Genomic DNA, 16614 nt, shown 5'->3' with positions numbered 1-16614 from the left:
GTCCATCCATCTATCTGTGCCTCTTTCTTTCTCACCTTGCTACATGAGGACACAGGAAAAGTGGCTTCACTAAGAAATGATCATGCTGCCACTTTGATCTTAGACGTCTAGCTCCAGAACTGTGAGAAATAAATTCTGTTGTTTAAGCCACACAGTCCATGTTATTTGTTATGCCATCCTGTGCTAATTAAGACAGCAGCCTAAGAAGACATGAGGACCTGGAACAAAAAAAAAAGGATATCAATTCAAAACTGGGAAAATCTGAATAAAGTATGGGCTTTCATTAATAATAATGTGTCAATATTGGTTCATTAATTGTAACAAATGTACCACACTAATATTAGGATTTTAATAGGTGAAACTGAGTGTGGTGTACATGGAGCTTTCTATACATTTTGTAATTTTTCTTCTGTTAATCCAAAACCATATTACAAAAAAAGAAATTTATTTAAGACACCTAATGTCCTCCGTCTTTAATCTCCCCCTAAAAAATTATCATTTCTTTATTCTCCATACAAATGGCTTTCTTGTTCTCAGCTATGGTCTAGAATATATCTGTATCCATTAGTGTTAGCAGAAAAGAAATTCTCTATAAGTCATTACTTAGTGAAACTAAATTGTACTGTGTAGCTAAGGTCTTTTGTACACATAATCTGATAAAAAGAATCACCTGGTATTCATTATCATCAGCCATTAACATTGAACAATTACAGATTCTTAAAAATATTTAGAGGGCATAAACACAGACAAGGAACTACAACTGACTAAAAAGGAAAAGAAAATATCTCACTTAATGAGCAAAAGAACTGTAAAAAAAATAGAATAATTTTTATTATGTATCAAAATTTCCAAGAGCTTTAAGAGAATATTTAGATCAGAAGGACCTGAGGAAGTAAGAAATCGAGCACTTTCAGATGCTGCTGGTCAGCTATAAACTGGAACAAACAGAAAGTAAAGTGATAGTATGTACCAAGAGTCATGAAAATAGTCCAAACCCTTAACTTTCTTCTAGGAAGGACTTCAAGGACTTGTAAGTAATTCTCTGAAAATATCTTCATTTGTAATCTGAATGAATAGTAATAACATTAGTATGTAAAACTAGTGAATGAAAAATTAAATTAAGGAATCACTATACAGCCATTAAAACTAAGGCTTTTAGAGATCTGTGTTTATAGGATATTAAATGAAAAAGTAAAAAATATAATTGTGTACAAGGATAGAGGTAAGTGACAGCATAATGCTAATAGTAATTTTCTCTAGGTTTAGAGACTGTGGGCAGTTTGTTTTCTTCATCATACATTTATATATTTTTGACTTTTCTACAGTAATATGTTTCTCTTTCAATTAAAAGCTGGGAAATAAGATTACCTCTTCATTTAACCATTGCTTCCTTTTTAGTTTAATTAAATTTTTAGCAATTTTTTAAAAAAAATTTATACACTAAGCTTGGCACAGTGGCCCATGCCTGTTATCCCAGTTGCTTATGAGGCTGGGGCAGGAGGATTGCGAGTTCAAAGGCAGCTTCAGCAAAAGCAAGGTGCTAAGCAACTCAGTGAGACCCTGCCTCTAAATAAAATACAAAATAGGGCTGGGGTTGTGGCTCAGCGGTCCAGTACCCCTGAGTTCAATCCCTGGTTCCCCCAAACCACTACCCCCCCAAAAAAAAATTGATACATTAAATCTCTTAGAAAAGAGTAACTAAAGAAAATGCACCAGCAGTCAGATAAAATAGTCTTTTCTGCTCTTCGTGCAATTCCCATTAAGTTCTAAATTCTTCCCACAGTGGTCAGGGAATGGGTGAATCACTCAGTCCAGCTATGTAGGACAGGGCTGGGCCTTCTCTCTTTCTACAGGCTTGGCCTCCAGAGCCAGGGAGATAATTTATATTCCCCCTTTCCCTCAATGAGTTCCAACTATAGTGGGAGGAAAAGTTTTTTGCTTGGAAATTTCTCATTCTCATCTTATAAAATCTAATTTTAAGGAATCATTATTTGGGGTTAAGTATTGCTTGCACCTTGAGTTCTATTCACTGCATGCCCTCCTGAGAAGCAGGACAAATTAACTCTTACAAAGGACTCAAGTAACTTTCCATTATGGGAGCCTATACAGAAGAAAGGGAGGAAATATACAAATGAACACGCAAGGAATGCAGAAGAAAAATTTCCCCTACTTTACTAATCTGCTCTGGACAGTCCTGGAATACTGATTTAAACTGAACCCTTAACAGGTTGTGAGAACATGTTTCCATGAAATAAAACAAAGGATGAGTATCATTCTATGTAAATTTGTCATCCAAGATTATGAGAAAAATGTGATAGTCCCAATAAACACAAAGATAAATTATGTGATGCCAGCTACCATAGAAACAGAAAAATTATTTTTCAGGAAACTCTCATCCTGGACAATGAACACGTGTACATATACACACAGACCACTTTGTGCTAAACAGTCAAAAATAATCCAATAAACTGGCATAACTTCTTGAAAAACAACTTCAGCTATCTTTGCATAATCTGAATTCCAAACAGCAGCCCTTTCCACCTCTCAGTGAGCTGCCACATATACTGACCAAACCCTGAGATCATCAAATTTCCTTCTTGAGTTCTCAATCATTTCTGTAAAATGAGTCTTTCTGTAAAAGAGGCTTTCTCTCCTAAGCATAATTAATCCAAATATCACTAGACTTACATATTTGTTATTTGCTTGTTTACACAAACTCCTGATGTATATTTTGACTCGATATCCACTGGTTTTTGTTTTATTTTCTACTAAGCAGCTAGAAATACTTTGATATTTCAAAAAGTTTATGATGATATGTTAGGCTTACATTTGGGGAAATGTGTTAATTTTTATATCTCATTTCCTCCTTTGTTGTAGATAACTCTTCTTCCATTTTTCAGAAGGCTTTATTAATAACTTTCTTTATAATTTAAAACTTATTATTTGCATTTCTGGCTTAGGTGAAGTATAAATCTACCAGTAGTTACTTCCATATGCAGAGAGCTATCTTGAGAGCACAGTCATGAGTAGGCTTAGGAACAAACAGTGCTTGTGGTAACAAAGGTTAATAGATGAGTAGAAATCTGTGAGTGCAGCCTATTATTCTCATTATCACCAAAGTCCTGACAATCAAATTCTCTTTTCTGCTAAAGACAATAAATGATGCTGATCTTATACATATATTTAAATTTAGTTTAAGCAATTAATAACTGCTTTAAAACTGTTCTTCTCATATTTTTCCTGTTCCACATAAAAATTAATTTGAGACTTGACCTAGCACACATGGATCTCTAGCTGAAGGCAAATTCCTTGAAATTATACTTACTACATGCAACATTAATATTTCTATGTCTTTTTTCCTTTTCTTTTTCCGTTTCTTGGGATGCCAGTTGTGACCCACTCAAATCAATTCATTGCTCCTTAAAGCATGAGAAACCAGAGGTGGAAGCTACTGCTTTAAAGCCCTACATTGGCAGGTGATGCTGTTGGCAACTTACTGTTTGACAGTAGCTCAGGAAAAGCCTTCTCTTTTGTTCTCTTCCCTTCACTCTCCTGTCCTCACTAACTCCCTAAACACTGCCTTTGCATTCTTTTCATTTAACTCTTTGCTGCCATCACTACTTCTGCAAAACAAATCTCCCCCAAATGAAGTGGCTTATATATAAAACAAAAACCATTTTCGTAGACTCAAATTCTATGCATCAGGAATTGATAAAGAGCACCAAGGGGTGTCCAGCCTCTATTCCATCCTGTTTAGCCTCAAGTGAAAACCCAAGGCTGGGGTGACTCAGCGACTGAAGGTAAATGCCATACACTCACATACCTGGCAGTGACACCACCAACTCACAGACGGAAGGCAGAGTCAGGTAAGATGCACTCCTCATGTGGGCATAAGTATTTCAGCTTACAAGGTAAAACATTTCCTGACTTAGTAGTAATGTGATACCTGTTTGGATTCTATTGGTTACAGTGAGTCATAAATGTACTTGATTTAAGGGCAAGTAAAATGAACTCCACCTCTTGGTGGCAGAGTGGCAAAGTTCCAAAGGAACATGTGGGACAGGTGAGTTGTTACAGTCATTTTCTAAACTGTTATTCCACAAATTCACCAATTCCAGAGGTAAAGATCCAACAATCTTCTATGTAGCTAGATCCATGTTTATCAACTGGCACTTCAAACAAAATGAATCCAAACTTAACTCAACCTCCTCTTATACTACCTCAGTACCATTGGAGAAGAAAGAACTTTATGTTGTATTATAGGCAAATATGCCAGAAGCACTTCATCATAAAATGTAAGCAGATGCAAGGAGAGAACTCAAAGTAGCATGGCAGCTTCATATAGTCTAAGGAATTCTGTCCCATATGGGACAGACATATTTCATAGTCAATATCAGTAAAAAAAGAGGGACAAACAGCCTTTCCTCATGTATAGAGTTAACAGTTTGTTGACAGTTAAGTAGCAATTTCAGTAGCTATATATAATTTTAAATATTCCCCTGCTTCCCTCTCCCTCCCATCCCTGACAACATTCACTCCCTTGGAAAAGGCTCTACTATTCAGATGCAACATCACCATTTTTTCTTTTCATGTAAGTTAAGAAACCTTCTGGTGACTAGAAAGGCAACTTCAAGAGTTCACAGAAGTTATACAAAATTACATATAAGAGGTTGTGAGGGGAATGGGAAAATAAACAAGGAGAGAAATGAATTACAGTAGATGGAGTAGAGAGAGAAGATGGGAGGGGAGGGGAGGGGGGATAGTAGAGGATAGGAAAGGTAGCAGAATACAACAGTTACTAATAGGGCATTATGTAAAAGTGTGGATGTGTAACCGATGTGATTCTGCAAGCTGTATTTGGGGTAAAATTGGGAGTTCATAACCAATTTGAATCTAATGTATGAAATATGATATGTCAAGAGCTTTGTAATGTTTTGAACAACCAATAATAATAAAAAAAGAGTTCACAGAAGTAATTTTCAAACTGCTACGTGGACTACTGATATCCCCAAGACTCTTCCAGGGATTCATGAAGTCAACATCATTTTTATAACAGTATTAATAATTATCTTCCTTTTTCACTGTGTCCACATTTGCACTCATGGCACAAAGCAATGATGTATACAAGTGCTGATGTCTTAGCATGAATGAATGAAGCAAAGCAGTGCTCCCAGAGAGTACCAAGAGTCACTGCATTACTTTTTTTTAAACCCTTAATGTTTATTTTTTTATTATTATCAGTTGTTCAAAACATTACAAAGCTCTTGACCTATCATATTTCATACATTTGATTCAAGTGGATTATGAACTCCCATTTTTACCCCGTATACAGATTACAGAGTCACATTGGTTACACATCCACGTTTTTACATACTGCCATACTAGTGTCTGTTGTATTCTGCTGCCTTTCCTATCCTCTACTATCCCCCCTCCCCTCCCCTCTTCTCTCTCTACCCCATCTACTGTAATTCATTTCTCTCCCTTGATTTTTTTCCCCTTTCCCCTCACATCCTCTTATATGTAATTTTGTGTAACAATGAGGGTCTCCTTCCATTTCCATGCAATTTCCCTTCTCTCTCCCTTTCCCTCCCACCTCTCGTCCCTGTTTAATGGTAATCTTCTTCTCATGCTCTTCCTCCCTGCTCTGTTCTTAGTTGCCCTCCTTATATCAAAGAAGACATTTGACATTTGTTTTTTAGGGATTGGCTAGCTTCACTTAGCATAATCTGCTCTAATGCCATCCATTTCCCTGCAAATGCCATGATTTTGTCATTTTTTAGTGCTGAGTAATACTCCATTGTGTATAAATGCCACATTTTTTATCCATTCATCTATTGAAGGGCATCTAGGTTGGTTCCACAGTCTAGCTATTGTGAATTGTGCTGCTATGAACATCAATGTAGCTGTATCCCTATAGTACGCTCTTTTAAGGTCTTTGGGGAATAGTCCCAGAAGGGGAATAGCTGGGTCAAATGGTGGTTCCGTTCCCAGCTTTCCGAGGAATCTCCATACTGCTTTCCAAATTGGCCGCACACCAATTTGCATTCCCACCAGCAATGTACAAGTGTACCCTTTTCCCCACATCCTCGCTAGCACTTGTTATTTGACTTCATAATGGCTACCATTCTTACTGGAGTGAGATGGTATCTTAGGGTGGTTTTAATTTGCATTTCTCTGACTGCTAGAGATGGTGAGCATTTTTTCTTGTACTTGTTGATTGATTGTATGTCCTCCTCTGAAAAGTGTCTGTTCAGGTCCTTAGCCCATTTGTTGATTGGGTTATTTGTTTCCTTATTGTTTAATTTTCTGAGTTCTTTGTATATTCTGGATATTAGAGCTCTATCTGAAGTGTGAGGAGTAAAAATTTGTTCCCAGGATGTAGGCGTCACTGCATTCTTCAGATATTTTTTTTTTTTTTTTTGTAATGCAAGCTTTATTTAAGAATGCACTTGGTGAAGAGGTAAAATTCTTTCATTTTATTAAGCACCAATATTACCACCCATCTGTTTAATTTGTTACATAATAAAATGAGAAATATGCATGAAACATTGCAGCTAAATAGCAAAGGAAGATGCAGTGTCCATGAAATGTATGTGTGTGGTTGTTCAGCTGCAAGATAAGCTAGCTGTTCTTTTCATGGACTATCTCCTTACCACATTTACTTGAAAGAAAAAATGATGAACTCCATCTAAATAAATGTAAAATGGTACACATTTTCTCAAAAATGAACCAAATGAGCCTTCAAGGCAAATTGCTGACATCATTTATTGTCAATGATAAAATTTGAGCTTTTAAGTGGAGATCAGAATTTTGGAAAACTTCAACCACTGTGAACTTGGACAGTTTTCAAGTTCTTAAGACTTTTCTGATGGGATCAGCAGTGGTTTTAACAAATGGGATATTTTGATATTATAAAACTGATATTATAAAATTTACAAAGTCTATCTATCAGCAAACTACCAAAGAAAAATATCAGAACATCACACACAGGAAAAAGATCCTTTCCAAGTTCAAGACAAATCAATGGATTTCAAAATATGGAATGATTCACTGATACAGTTTCAAATTTGACAACAGAATTAATCTTCAAGAAACTAACAATTGCCAAGTTTTAGTTTAGTACAACGAATAACATCCACAATTATCTGAGAATGCATTAAAGCATTCCCTCCTATCCTTTCCAAATACATTCCTATGTAAAGACAAATTGTTTTTCAACCAAATGTTTCAATCAATGTATTTCTCCACAGATTAAATCATATTCCTTGGAAAATATAGGAATCAGCTGTTATTTTTATTACTTAAGCAACATATTTAAAAGTTTCACAAAATTTTCCTGCCATTTATTTACTTATGATTTGGAAACTATAGTAGCCTCCCTTTCCCTTTAGCTATAGCTCTACTTCCTGTGGTTATCTATGGTCAATCACATAACAAAACTATCAGAATTTTTTTTTTCTTTCAAAATTTCATGGATAGAAGATTCATTCTTACCATACATCTTAGCAGTGTCAATATACAAAGTTTTATTAAGTCAAGAACTATCACCATGGCTAGCATTGCCACTCCTGTGCTTTGACCTGATTATAAGCACTGCAACTCTGCAACAATCTGCCAAATTGGCTTCTAAGGCACTCTGAGACTGAGAAACAGGAGGGGAGAGAGATGGATAGCAAAGAGGGAGGAGAACCTCATTCATGTAACTTTTAGTATAATATATTGTTATACTGGCAAGTCACCCAGTATGTGAGAGAGGGTGCGGGGGATGCCAAGACTTGGGCTCTGGGTATGGCATGTGGTGATGTTGACCAGCTCCACAGTGGGAGACTGCAGCCTGGGCTGCTCTCACATCCCTTCTGGGGTCTGAGCAGGCACCCTGGGGGCCTGCACTGTGTCCCTGCCTGGTGACAGACCTCACTGGCACTTTGTTTTACTATTAATTATTGTTAGTCTCTTACAATGTTTAATTGTTAGATAAGTTTATGTTTTAAAAACTTTTCCTTTTTGACAAAGTTAAACTTTGTCAAAGTTAAACTTTGTCAAAGGCACTTTGTTTTTGTCACTTTTGCTTATGTCAACCCGTACTGAGCTTATTACTGTTATTTTAAATGAATTTGAATAAATGATGTTATGAATTTAAGTTAATTGGCTAAATATTAGTTCTTTAAAATCCTGTTTTAATCTTAGATATAGTAAATATTTATAGGCATAATCCCTACAGACAAAAATTCTTTGGTATTCTCAAAAATTTTTAAGACTTAAATTGGTCTTATGACCCAAAAGTTAAGGAACCACTGGTTTAGAGTTGAGTTGGAAGATCTGACTGCTGAAGCTTATATACTTGGCTCTCCCTTAAATACTTAAACACTAGCTGATATTTGAATAACTACAGTAAGAAATTTAAAAGTTCCTATTTATCGATTTCAATAGTGCAAAGATCTGAGATATTAGTAGCAAGGGTCTAGTTAATTTAGCCACATAGAGAAGGAACTGAAGAAAGTTTCCCAAGGCCCAGCTGACAGTTTATGGGTCACAACAAAAATAATTCTCAGTATTGAAAATTCTACATGTCAAGAAACATTGTAAGTTCTTTAATACATTATGTCACATCATGACTACAACAACTTTGTAAAGGAGGAATAATTATTTCTATCACTTAAAAGATGAGAAAACTGGGGCTGGGGATATAGCTCTGTTGGTAGAGTGCTTGCCTCGCATGCACAAGGCCCTGGGTTCAATCCCTAGACCAAAAAAAGAGAGGGGGTGGGGAACTGACACATAGAAAGAATAAGAGAATCAGAAAGTCATTCTTCACAAGTCTCCTTGAAATAACCAATTCAAACAAGAACCATCACTGATATATACTAAAACCAAAAGGTTAAAGTTATGGGGAACCTACCTAATGATGTCCATGTATCACTCACATAGACTGCTTGCTAACTCCAAGTCTTTGTCCCTTTAACCTTGATCACCTTAAGTGATTAAACTTATAATTTCTAATAGAGGAACAACCTGGCTTTTTGTTTATTTGTTTTGGCAGAAGGACAGCATTTTTATTGGGGGTGAGTCCTCACAACACAAACACAGACAACTCCTCTAGATATCAAGTCTCATGAAGATGTCCAGGATGGGTATGGCCAAGAGTGAGGAATTGTCCCCTAAGTAGCCAGCCCACATCCCCCATGGGCCATGATGAGACTCAGGTGTGCAGGAAGCAGTTAAAGGTGCTGGAGGCAGACTCCAGATCAAAGAGCATCTGGCGTATCTGGGAGTGATCCAGCTCATCAGATGCCAATTAGTAGCCATTGGCTGACTGTTTGGTGGCCTTCAAAATCTGGGGGTAGGTGGCTCATATGGTGCATGGTCTCCATCACCTCCCACAGGTCGGCTGGATCTTGTCCATGTTGGATCTCCAGGTGCAGTGTCCATGACTATGATGACAAGTGAGGCAACATTGGCAATGCAGTGACTGAGATTGCCCATGTCGTCCTTGACCCTCTCCATGGCTAGTGGGCAGCCCAGGCAGAACTTGTGGCAGAATTCACAATGAAGCTGGTTTCTGAGCCTTGAACCTGCCAGAAAGCAGCTCTGTACTGGACCAAGCGCTGAGAACAGGCTGCAGTGTACTCGTTGGCAGTGACGCAGTTCTTGATAAATGCTTATTCCAGTGCTTGCACTGTCTTCTCTACTGCATTCAGCTCTGTCATGCTGTCATACTTCTCCTTCTCCCAGGCATTCTTGTACAACTTCGCTTCCTCACACACCTCTGGCTTGTTCCCTGGGGCTCCAATGCCCGGAGTGGCTGGGATCCAGTGAAATATCCTGCAGGCTCTGTCAGCCTGGGCAAGCTCAGCAGCTCCTGAGATGGCGCCGGGGACACAACCTGACTTCCTGGCTTTTATAGCCTTCCTATCATGATGCCCCATCACCTCTCTGGAGCTGCCTTTATTTTTTCTTTTTTGGGGGGTGATATCAAGGATGGAACCCAGGGCCTTGTGCATACTAGGCAAGCTTTCTTCCACTCAGCTACATCACCAGCCCCATGTAGTATTCTTGGCAAAGAAATCAGTTTAATCTGAATCTAAGCAAGCCTTAGACCTAATTTGAGTTTCCAGAATGCAGGGGCTAGAGAAGTTAACTCCCTAAAGAAACAAGCAAAGACATGGCAATGTACTAGAAAACAAGACATCTGATATTTTCCAAACATCACTGTCATGGAAAATAAGAAGGGGGATGAACTGCCCTAAAGGAGGACAAAGAAATGTAATAATCAAATATAATATGTGAACTTTGGATCCTCCTCCTCAGCTGCAAAAAAAAAAAAAAATCTAAAAGACATTTTAACTCCCCCAAAAATTTGAATATGTACACTAGACAACTAGACAACATTGGGAAATCACTGATACTTTTCTTAGAATGACACAAATAATGTAGTTATATAAAAGGATATCTTTATTTTAGAACATGCATCTTAAGTTTTTAGTGGTAAAGTTATTATGATATTTACAATTTACTTCAAAATGTTCAGTTACTTTGCTTTGTATTTGAAAATTTTTACAATAAAAAAATATAAATAAGCAAAAACAAAAAACGCTATTAAATATATTTTTCTCATTTGCTCAATCTAACCAAGAAGTTTTTAGTAGGGTCAAAGTAATTACTCTTGTCAAACATTAACAGTGAAGCAGTACCCAAAGCCAAGGGGTTAATGTTTTCAGAACTACCATATTATTCCAAAGAATCTCCCAGGGCCCAGATGCAGTCATGGCCTGCTTAATTAGTGTTTGTGAGTGGCTTAGGGGCATTTTTAGAAAGCTGTCATTCAGGATGGAGCAAAGGGAATGGAGAATAGAAATCAAGCAAACAAAATTAAATAACAGCTGACTTATTAATTTTAAAAAGAAAAAGATAGGTATGATTCCTTTTAGGAACACTGCACACTTCTTCCAGTGATTTATTTCAAAATTTGGGTTAAACACTCTTTTTTTTTTTTCATTTATAAAGCACTTTGATATGAATTACCTCTTTGACTCCTTAAAAGTAACTTGTTAAATAGAGAGGTACGAGATATTGCCATTTTACAGATTAAGAAAATGAAGCTTGGAAAGGATGTATAAGATTTGCCTGAGATCCCTTGGCTAGTACGTGAGCCCTGTTTCTCTCACACTTGACCAATATCCTCTAACGTGTTTACTGAGTGGCTGTCTTACTCTTGGTAACATTCATTTCTCTGAGCTTCTGCCTAGATAGCCTAAAACTCATGAAAAATCGCAGATGTTCATAATTTGAACTAGAATAAATCTTAGTACCAGATCCCACTTGCTTACATCAGCAGAATGTTGGTGGGGTGAGAGATGAGAAGGAAGCCCAGTCTATGTAGGAGGCAGCCTACTCAAGTGGCCTCCTGGGCCACCTGAGAAGCAGGGACAACTCTTCAAACACAATCATCTCACAGGGTCCCAGGACATGAAGGCAAATGAAAAGACAAGAGTGAGGCTGAGCAATCACATAAATAAGGACACACAAGGAATACTCTGGTGGTCAAGTCCACCCCTTGCAGTGCCTACTTAGAGTGCCTTGCAATCATAAAACTTTGTAACTGGGAGAAATTACCGATTTCATGGCTTTCATGAAACATAGAGGTCCACCAAATGTTTGCTTTGGCAGATTTTTTTTTTTTCCTCCCAAAGGGCAGCCCACATAGTTGTCTGAGAAAAGCAGGCTTTGTTCTAAAGATTTACAGTGCTTCCCCAATGAAAACTGTAATTGACAACAACCAAGAGAAAACAATGCAAAGCAATGAGAGCTCTGGTTTCTCCCAGTCTGCCAAGATACATCTCAAAGAAGCACTGGCTTCTTAGGTTCCCTGGACCAGTGTTTAGCTCAGTCTTTATTTGGACACAGGCATAACTAGATGCTTGGATATTAGAAGTTGATCATTCAAAGCAATCAAACCTTAAAAACCAAGATTTGTTCTTTCAAACTTCAAAGATAGGAAATTGTATTTAATTCTCATGCTCAGAATATCAGGTCCCTCCTCATAGAATAAGCATATTAGACAAAAATGCAACCATACTTTTTCCATGTAAAGGGACCCTAAAAGAAAAAGGAAATACAGGATGAGTTCTTCAGAAATAGTTGCATGAGAATATTAAAGGCTCTGTTATTCAGTGGACTCATTATAGTATAAAAGTTCAAGTACCAGAGGGAGTGATTTTCATATGAATGTTGGGTGTTACCAGTCACAGAGAAGGGCCTATCATCTACATAGAGAACCAAGTCACATCAAGCAAGTAAGGGAAGCTGTGAGTGACAAGGTATAGAGAGGGCTGTTCAGATAAGGGACAGACATCACTGGACCCTTTTTCAAAGAAAACTTTGAAGATTTTGTTAGGCTTTTCTTATTGAACTGTCACAAGTAACAATACAATTGTAAATGAGTGGTGTTCAATGCCACATCACTGCCATTTATACACCAGCTGCCAATGGCTGCCCATGATGGGAAATTAGCATTTAAGAAGGAGTCAAGGTTACTGGCCTGACACACAGCCCAACAAGAACATTCTCAAATAAGATATGACACCCAACACAGCCACACAAATCAAAACCAAAGTGAAACTCCTGTCTGAAAAAGAGAAGAGCGAAACAAAACAAAATTCCTCCTTTCTGAATATTCTTGATTCTTCAAACACTGTCCAGGTCAGGTCCCCAGAGTAAAAAGAAACAAACCAACCATGTGTTTCCAGTTGTATGATATAGATTAAATGAAGTGGAAGTGGAAGAGACAGAAAAAATAACACAACTCATCCTTTTTCTAAACAGAAAGCAGAGAAAGAAAAAGGAGATGGGCACTCAAGGAGGGGGTCACTCTACCAGGAGACTTAACCTCTGAGTCTCCGTGTTCATCTGTACAAGAAACGACACATCTAACTCAGCACATCTGAAACTGCTCCTCAGAGCCTGAAGGTTTCATGGAGTTGCCTCTGAGGCAGACACAGGCACACCAAATGACACAGGAAACTGGGCCTCATGCTTTCTCTTACTCAGGACACTTCAGAGTTGATCTGTTTTATACGTGGCATTCTGAGTAAGACCTTCTGTTATGGGATTCTATTACCAAGATAATTAATAGCTATGTTAACAAAACCACCTTCCAGCAAGTCCTAGTCCAGACTGATCAAGAGTAAATGTTAATATAGCTATGAACTGTCTTGGTAATAAAAAAAAATTAGATTAACACACCTGTGGGCTTTTTTATCTTTATGATTATGTGATTTCTAGGTACCTCTTTGGAATATTATTATTAGAATTAACTCTTGGTTAGCTGATAATGTTGATCCTCAAATCTGTATATTAGGATCTCTTATGCTTACTTAAAAGGTAAGGAAACTGAAACTCAGTTAAGCCAAGTATCCCAAAATGACACAACTATGAATCACTGATATTAAAACCATTAAAGTCAATTCTATCCTTATAGTTAAAAAATAAGCTTCACTGTAAAAAAAAAAAAATTGTTACTTCATCACTATTACAATTCTTTCTCCATGGAACATCAAGTTCTTCATTTTATTCCCTAAGAATAAACACTTACCCTGGTGAGAAGAAATGAATAGCCACAAGTTCTGCCCAACAAGCAAATCTGTTGGGTACAGGAAAGCCCCAAATGTTGACAAAGCCTCCAGGACAATAATGATTGTTAAGAACTTTTAAGGCAAACAAAACTCCTAAAAAAAAAAAAAAAAAAGAAAGAAAGAAAGAAAGAAAGAACATAAAAATATCAACAATTTTAACGTGGAATTTACATTTACAAAGAAAATTAATTAAACATGACAATGATTATTTAATACATCTAACTTCATGCATTGAAACATAATCTTCTATTCCTTATAACCCAGCTTTTGTTAAAAGACAATGTTCAAGGAAGTCACCCCTTTGATGTTTCTTAACAAAAGTTCATAGGGACTTAGAGTGTGCTACCAAATACATAACACATAAAATGAGAATAAGATACCAGAAATGGTATTAAGTGCCACTGAATTCTATACTTTAATACAGATAATTTTACTCTAGATGAATTTTAACTCAATAAAAAATTACTAGTAGTGTGTATTTTTCTAACCTCTATGGACAGACATGTTGAAGGCAGAGTGTAAAGATTTTCTTTCTTCTCCCACAGTTAGATTAATATGGATACATTTTTAGAAGGAAGGGGAGGAAGGGCAGGGAAAGTAGAAAGGAGGATTAGATTTCCTTATTTAATGACTTCCTTCCTTCCCTTTACATTCTAATATTTAGAACACCTACTGTGAGTCCTCAAGGAAATTTTAGTTCCCTGAAATATCTGCAATGAGGGGGAAAGACGAGAAGCCACATGGCTAAAGTCATGCAAGCTGGGTTCAAACACCTACTAGCTGTATAACCTTGAGCTAGTTACCTCACTTTTGGGGGTCTTAGCTTCCTCAACTACAATATCAAGAGGATGCCATCTCCCTGTGGATCTTCCACGTGAATTAAATAGGATATATTATGTAGAGTGACTATCATGGTTCCTAAAACATCGTGTGTGTGCCATGGAAGGGTGTAGTACATTTATTTTAATGAAATTGAGAGGCACATGCATGACAGATCTCCTGGTGGCCTTGGACTGTTAGCAGTCCTTTCTTGCTTGCAGTTCTCAAGAATAACTGGAATGTGCTAAATGAAACATCCTGAGATAAATGGGAAGCTATCCAGATCAGTCCAGGTTCTGTTTTAGTCCCCTACTAGAACAGAATGTCCTTCAAAGCTTTGCTCAGTAACTCATGGCCTTCAGGAATACAACCAAGCCACCTGTGGTATAAGAGAAACACATACAGTCAAGACTCCATCTGCCCTGGGCAGCTTTCTGAGCCTTGGAGAATCAGCTTCTCTTGTCTATTGCTGCCTATCTGTAAGTAATACATTTCTTCATGTAATCTGTTGTATATGGGTGTAGTCTGTCTCACCAGACTTAGCCAAGATGGTAACCAGTGCACAGTGAATCTGCTTCACAGGCATACTTATCTTTTTTTGAGAACTCCCTATCACAAATATATCTGTGGGTCCTTTTGTGGCCCTACCATTATGGGGCCAGTGCATGTTCCAGCACGATATCTCCTACAAAACCACCTTCCAGCAAGTCCTAGTCCAAATTGACAAAAGAGTAAATGATGCAGCATATAACGGTTGCTGCAAAAATTATGTCCCTCCTGTGCTCCAATCAGCATGCTCTTCACGATGCAGGCCTAGCAACCCTTACCCTCTAAGGAGTCACCGACTAGAGACCTATGCATCCAAGTGACCTTCACTGCCTTCATGCCTACTATCTCAGAAACTTGTCTGCCTTACCTGAGAAACCCACAGCACAGTTTCTTCTGTAGTCAGGCTCATCCATAAGTTCAGCAAAACCAAATTGCAAGAGCAAATACACCACCCCAGTGAGTAGGGAGAATGTACTGATGATGTAAGCAAACCATCTGCTTCCCAGTCTTCTCTCCAGATTTATTCCTTTCCAGAGCATGGATGCCATATTGAAATACAAATGCCAATCATCAGCATGGTGAAAGGGAGAAAGCAGTAAACGTTGCCAGTCTTTTTGCTGGTAACACTTCTCCACGCTAAGGCAGGAGTTATACAGTGGCTTCATAGGATTCAAGAAGAACCAGATGTTGAGAGCCAAAGTTGCTAGTGTGACAGGTGGAATATTGTTGATCCCAACTTGGATGATTTGAGAAAGGAGCAAAATGAGCCCCATATTAATCCCTCTTGATCTTCGCTGCATGATTATATATCAGGAAAACAGCCCAGTGATGAGGAAATATGGTCAGATTTTAGTAATATGGGGAGGCATACAGACAGCTGAACCTAAAACATAATACATGTGAAAATCCATCAATTAAGAACAGGTACATGATAAGAAATTCATTTAAACATAAGCTCATGTTAGGTATACCATACTTCCTGTTCTAACAGAAAAATTGTCAGTGTCTTCCCGAGTAACATCCAGGATGCTGGCTGACATATTTCCTTCATTTTGCATTCTACCATAGAAATTGTTATCCCAAATTTCAATGGACCAGTTAACGGACAGGTATGCTTTTCTGACACACATATCATGAGATTATAATATGTCTTCCTTAAATGGATGGTGTTAGAGAAGATAATGCTAAGTAAAGTTAGCCAATCCCAAAAAAACAAATGCCAAATGTTTTCTCTGATATAAAGAGGCTGACTCATAGTGGGGTAAGAAGGGGGAGCATGGGAGGAATAGATGAATTCTAGATAGGACAGAGGGGTGGGAGGGAAAGAGAGGGGGCATGGGATTAGCATGGATGGTGGTGGAATGTGATGGACATCATCATCCAAAGTACATGTATGTAGACACGAATTAGTGTCAACATACTTTATATACAACCAGAGATATGAAAAATTGTGCTGTATACATGTAATAAGAATTATAATGCATTCTGCTATCATTTATTTTTTTTAAATCAATGTAAAAAATAAAAAAATAAGAAGAAGAAAGAAAAAAACAACTTGTAACCTAATGAAAAGCCTACAAAGATAATGTATAAAATAGTAAGCAATTTCTACTAA

The 16614-nt window shown here is 37.5% G+C and overlaps 1 protein-coding gene and 1 pseudogene across 7 annotated transcripts in view; both read right to left on the bottom strand.

Moving 5' to 3' along the window:
* Nucleotides 1-16614, bottom strand: part of Rhbdd1 (rhomboid domain containing 1) — a 132181-nt gene that overhangs the window by 90655 nt on the left and 24912 nt on the right. For all 7 annotated transcript variants that reach the window (XM_046439839.2, XM_046439837.2, XM_058577491.1 and 4 more), the window contains 2 exons: nucleotides 15367-15882; nucleotides 13592-13724 (listed from right to left, as the gene is read on the bottom strand). In XM_046439839.2, coding sequence (XP_046295795.1) covers nucleotides 13592-13724; nucleotides 15367-15799 — 566 coding nt within the window. In that variant the 5' untranslated portion in view covers nucleotides 15800-15882. The remainder of the gene's footprint in view (nucleotides 1-13591; nucleotides 13725-15366; nucleotides 15883-16614) is intronic.
* Nucleotides 6741-13584, bottom strand: LOC124089645 (vacuolar protein sorting-associated protein 28 homolog; annotated as a pseudogene).

The sequence above is a fragment of the Marmota monax genome, unplaced genomic scaffold (assembly GCF_021218885.2).
Source record: "Marmota monax isolate L192 unplaced genomic scaffold, Marmota_monax_Labrador192_F-V1.1 WCK01_AAM20220418_F8-fsc00041, whole genome shotgun sequence".
Lineage (NCBI taxonomy): Eukaryota > Metazoa > Chordata > Mammalia > Rodentia > Sciuridae > Marmota > Marmota monax.
Note: the sequence above shows the minus strand (reverse complement) of the source record. Positions and strands in the feature narration are given on the sequence as shown.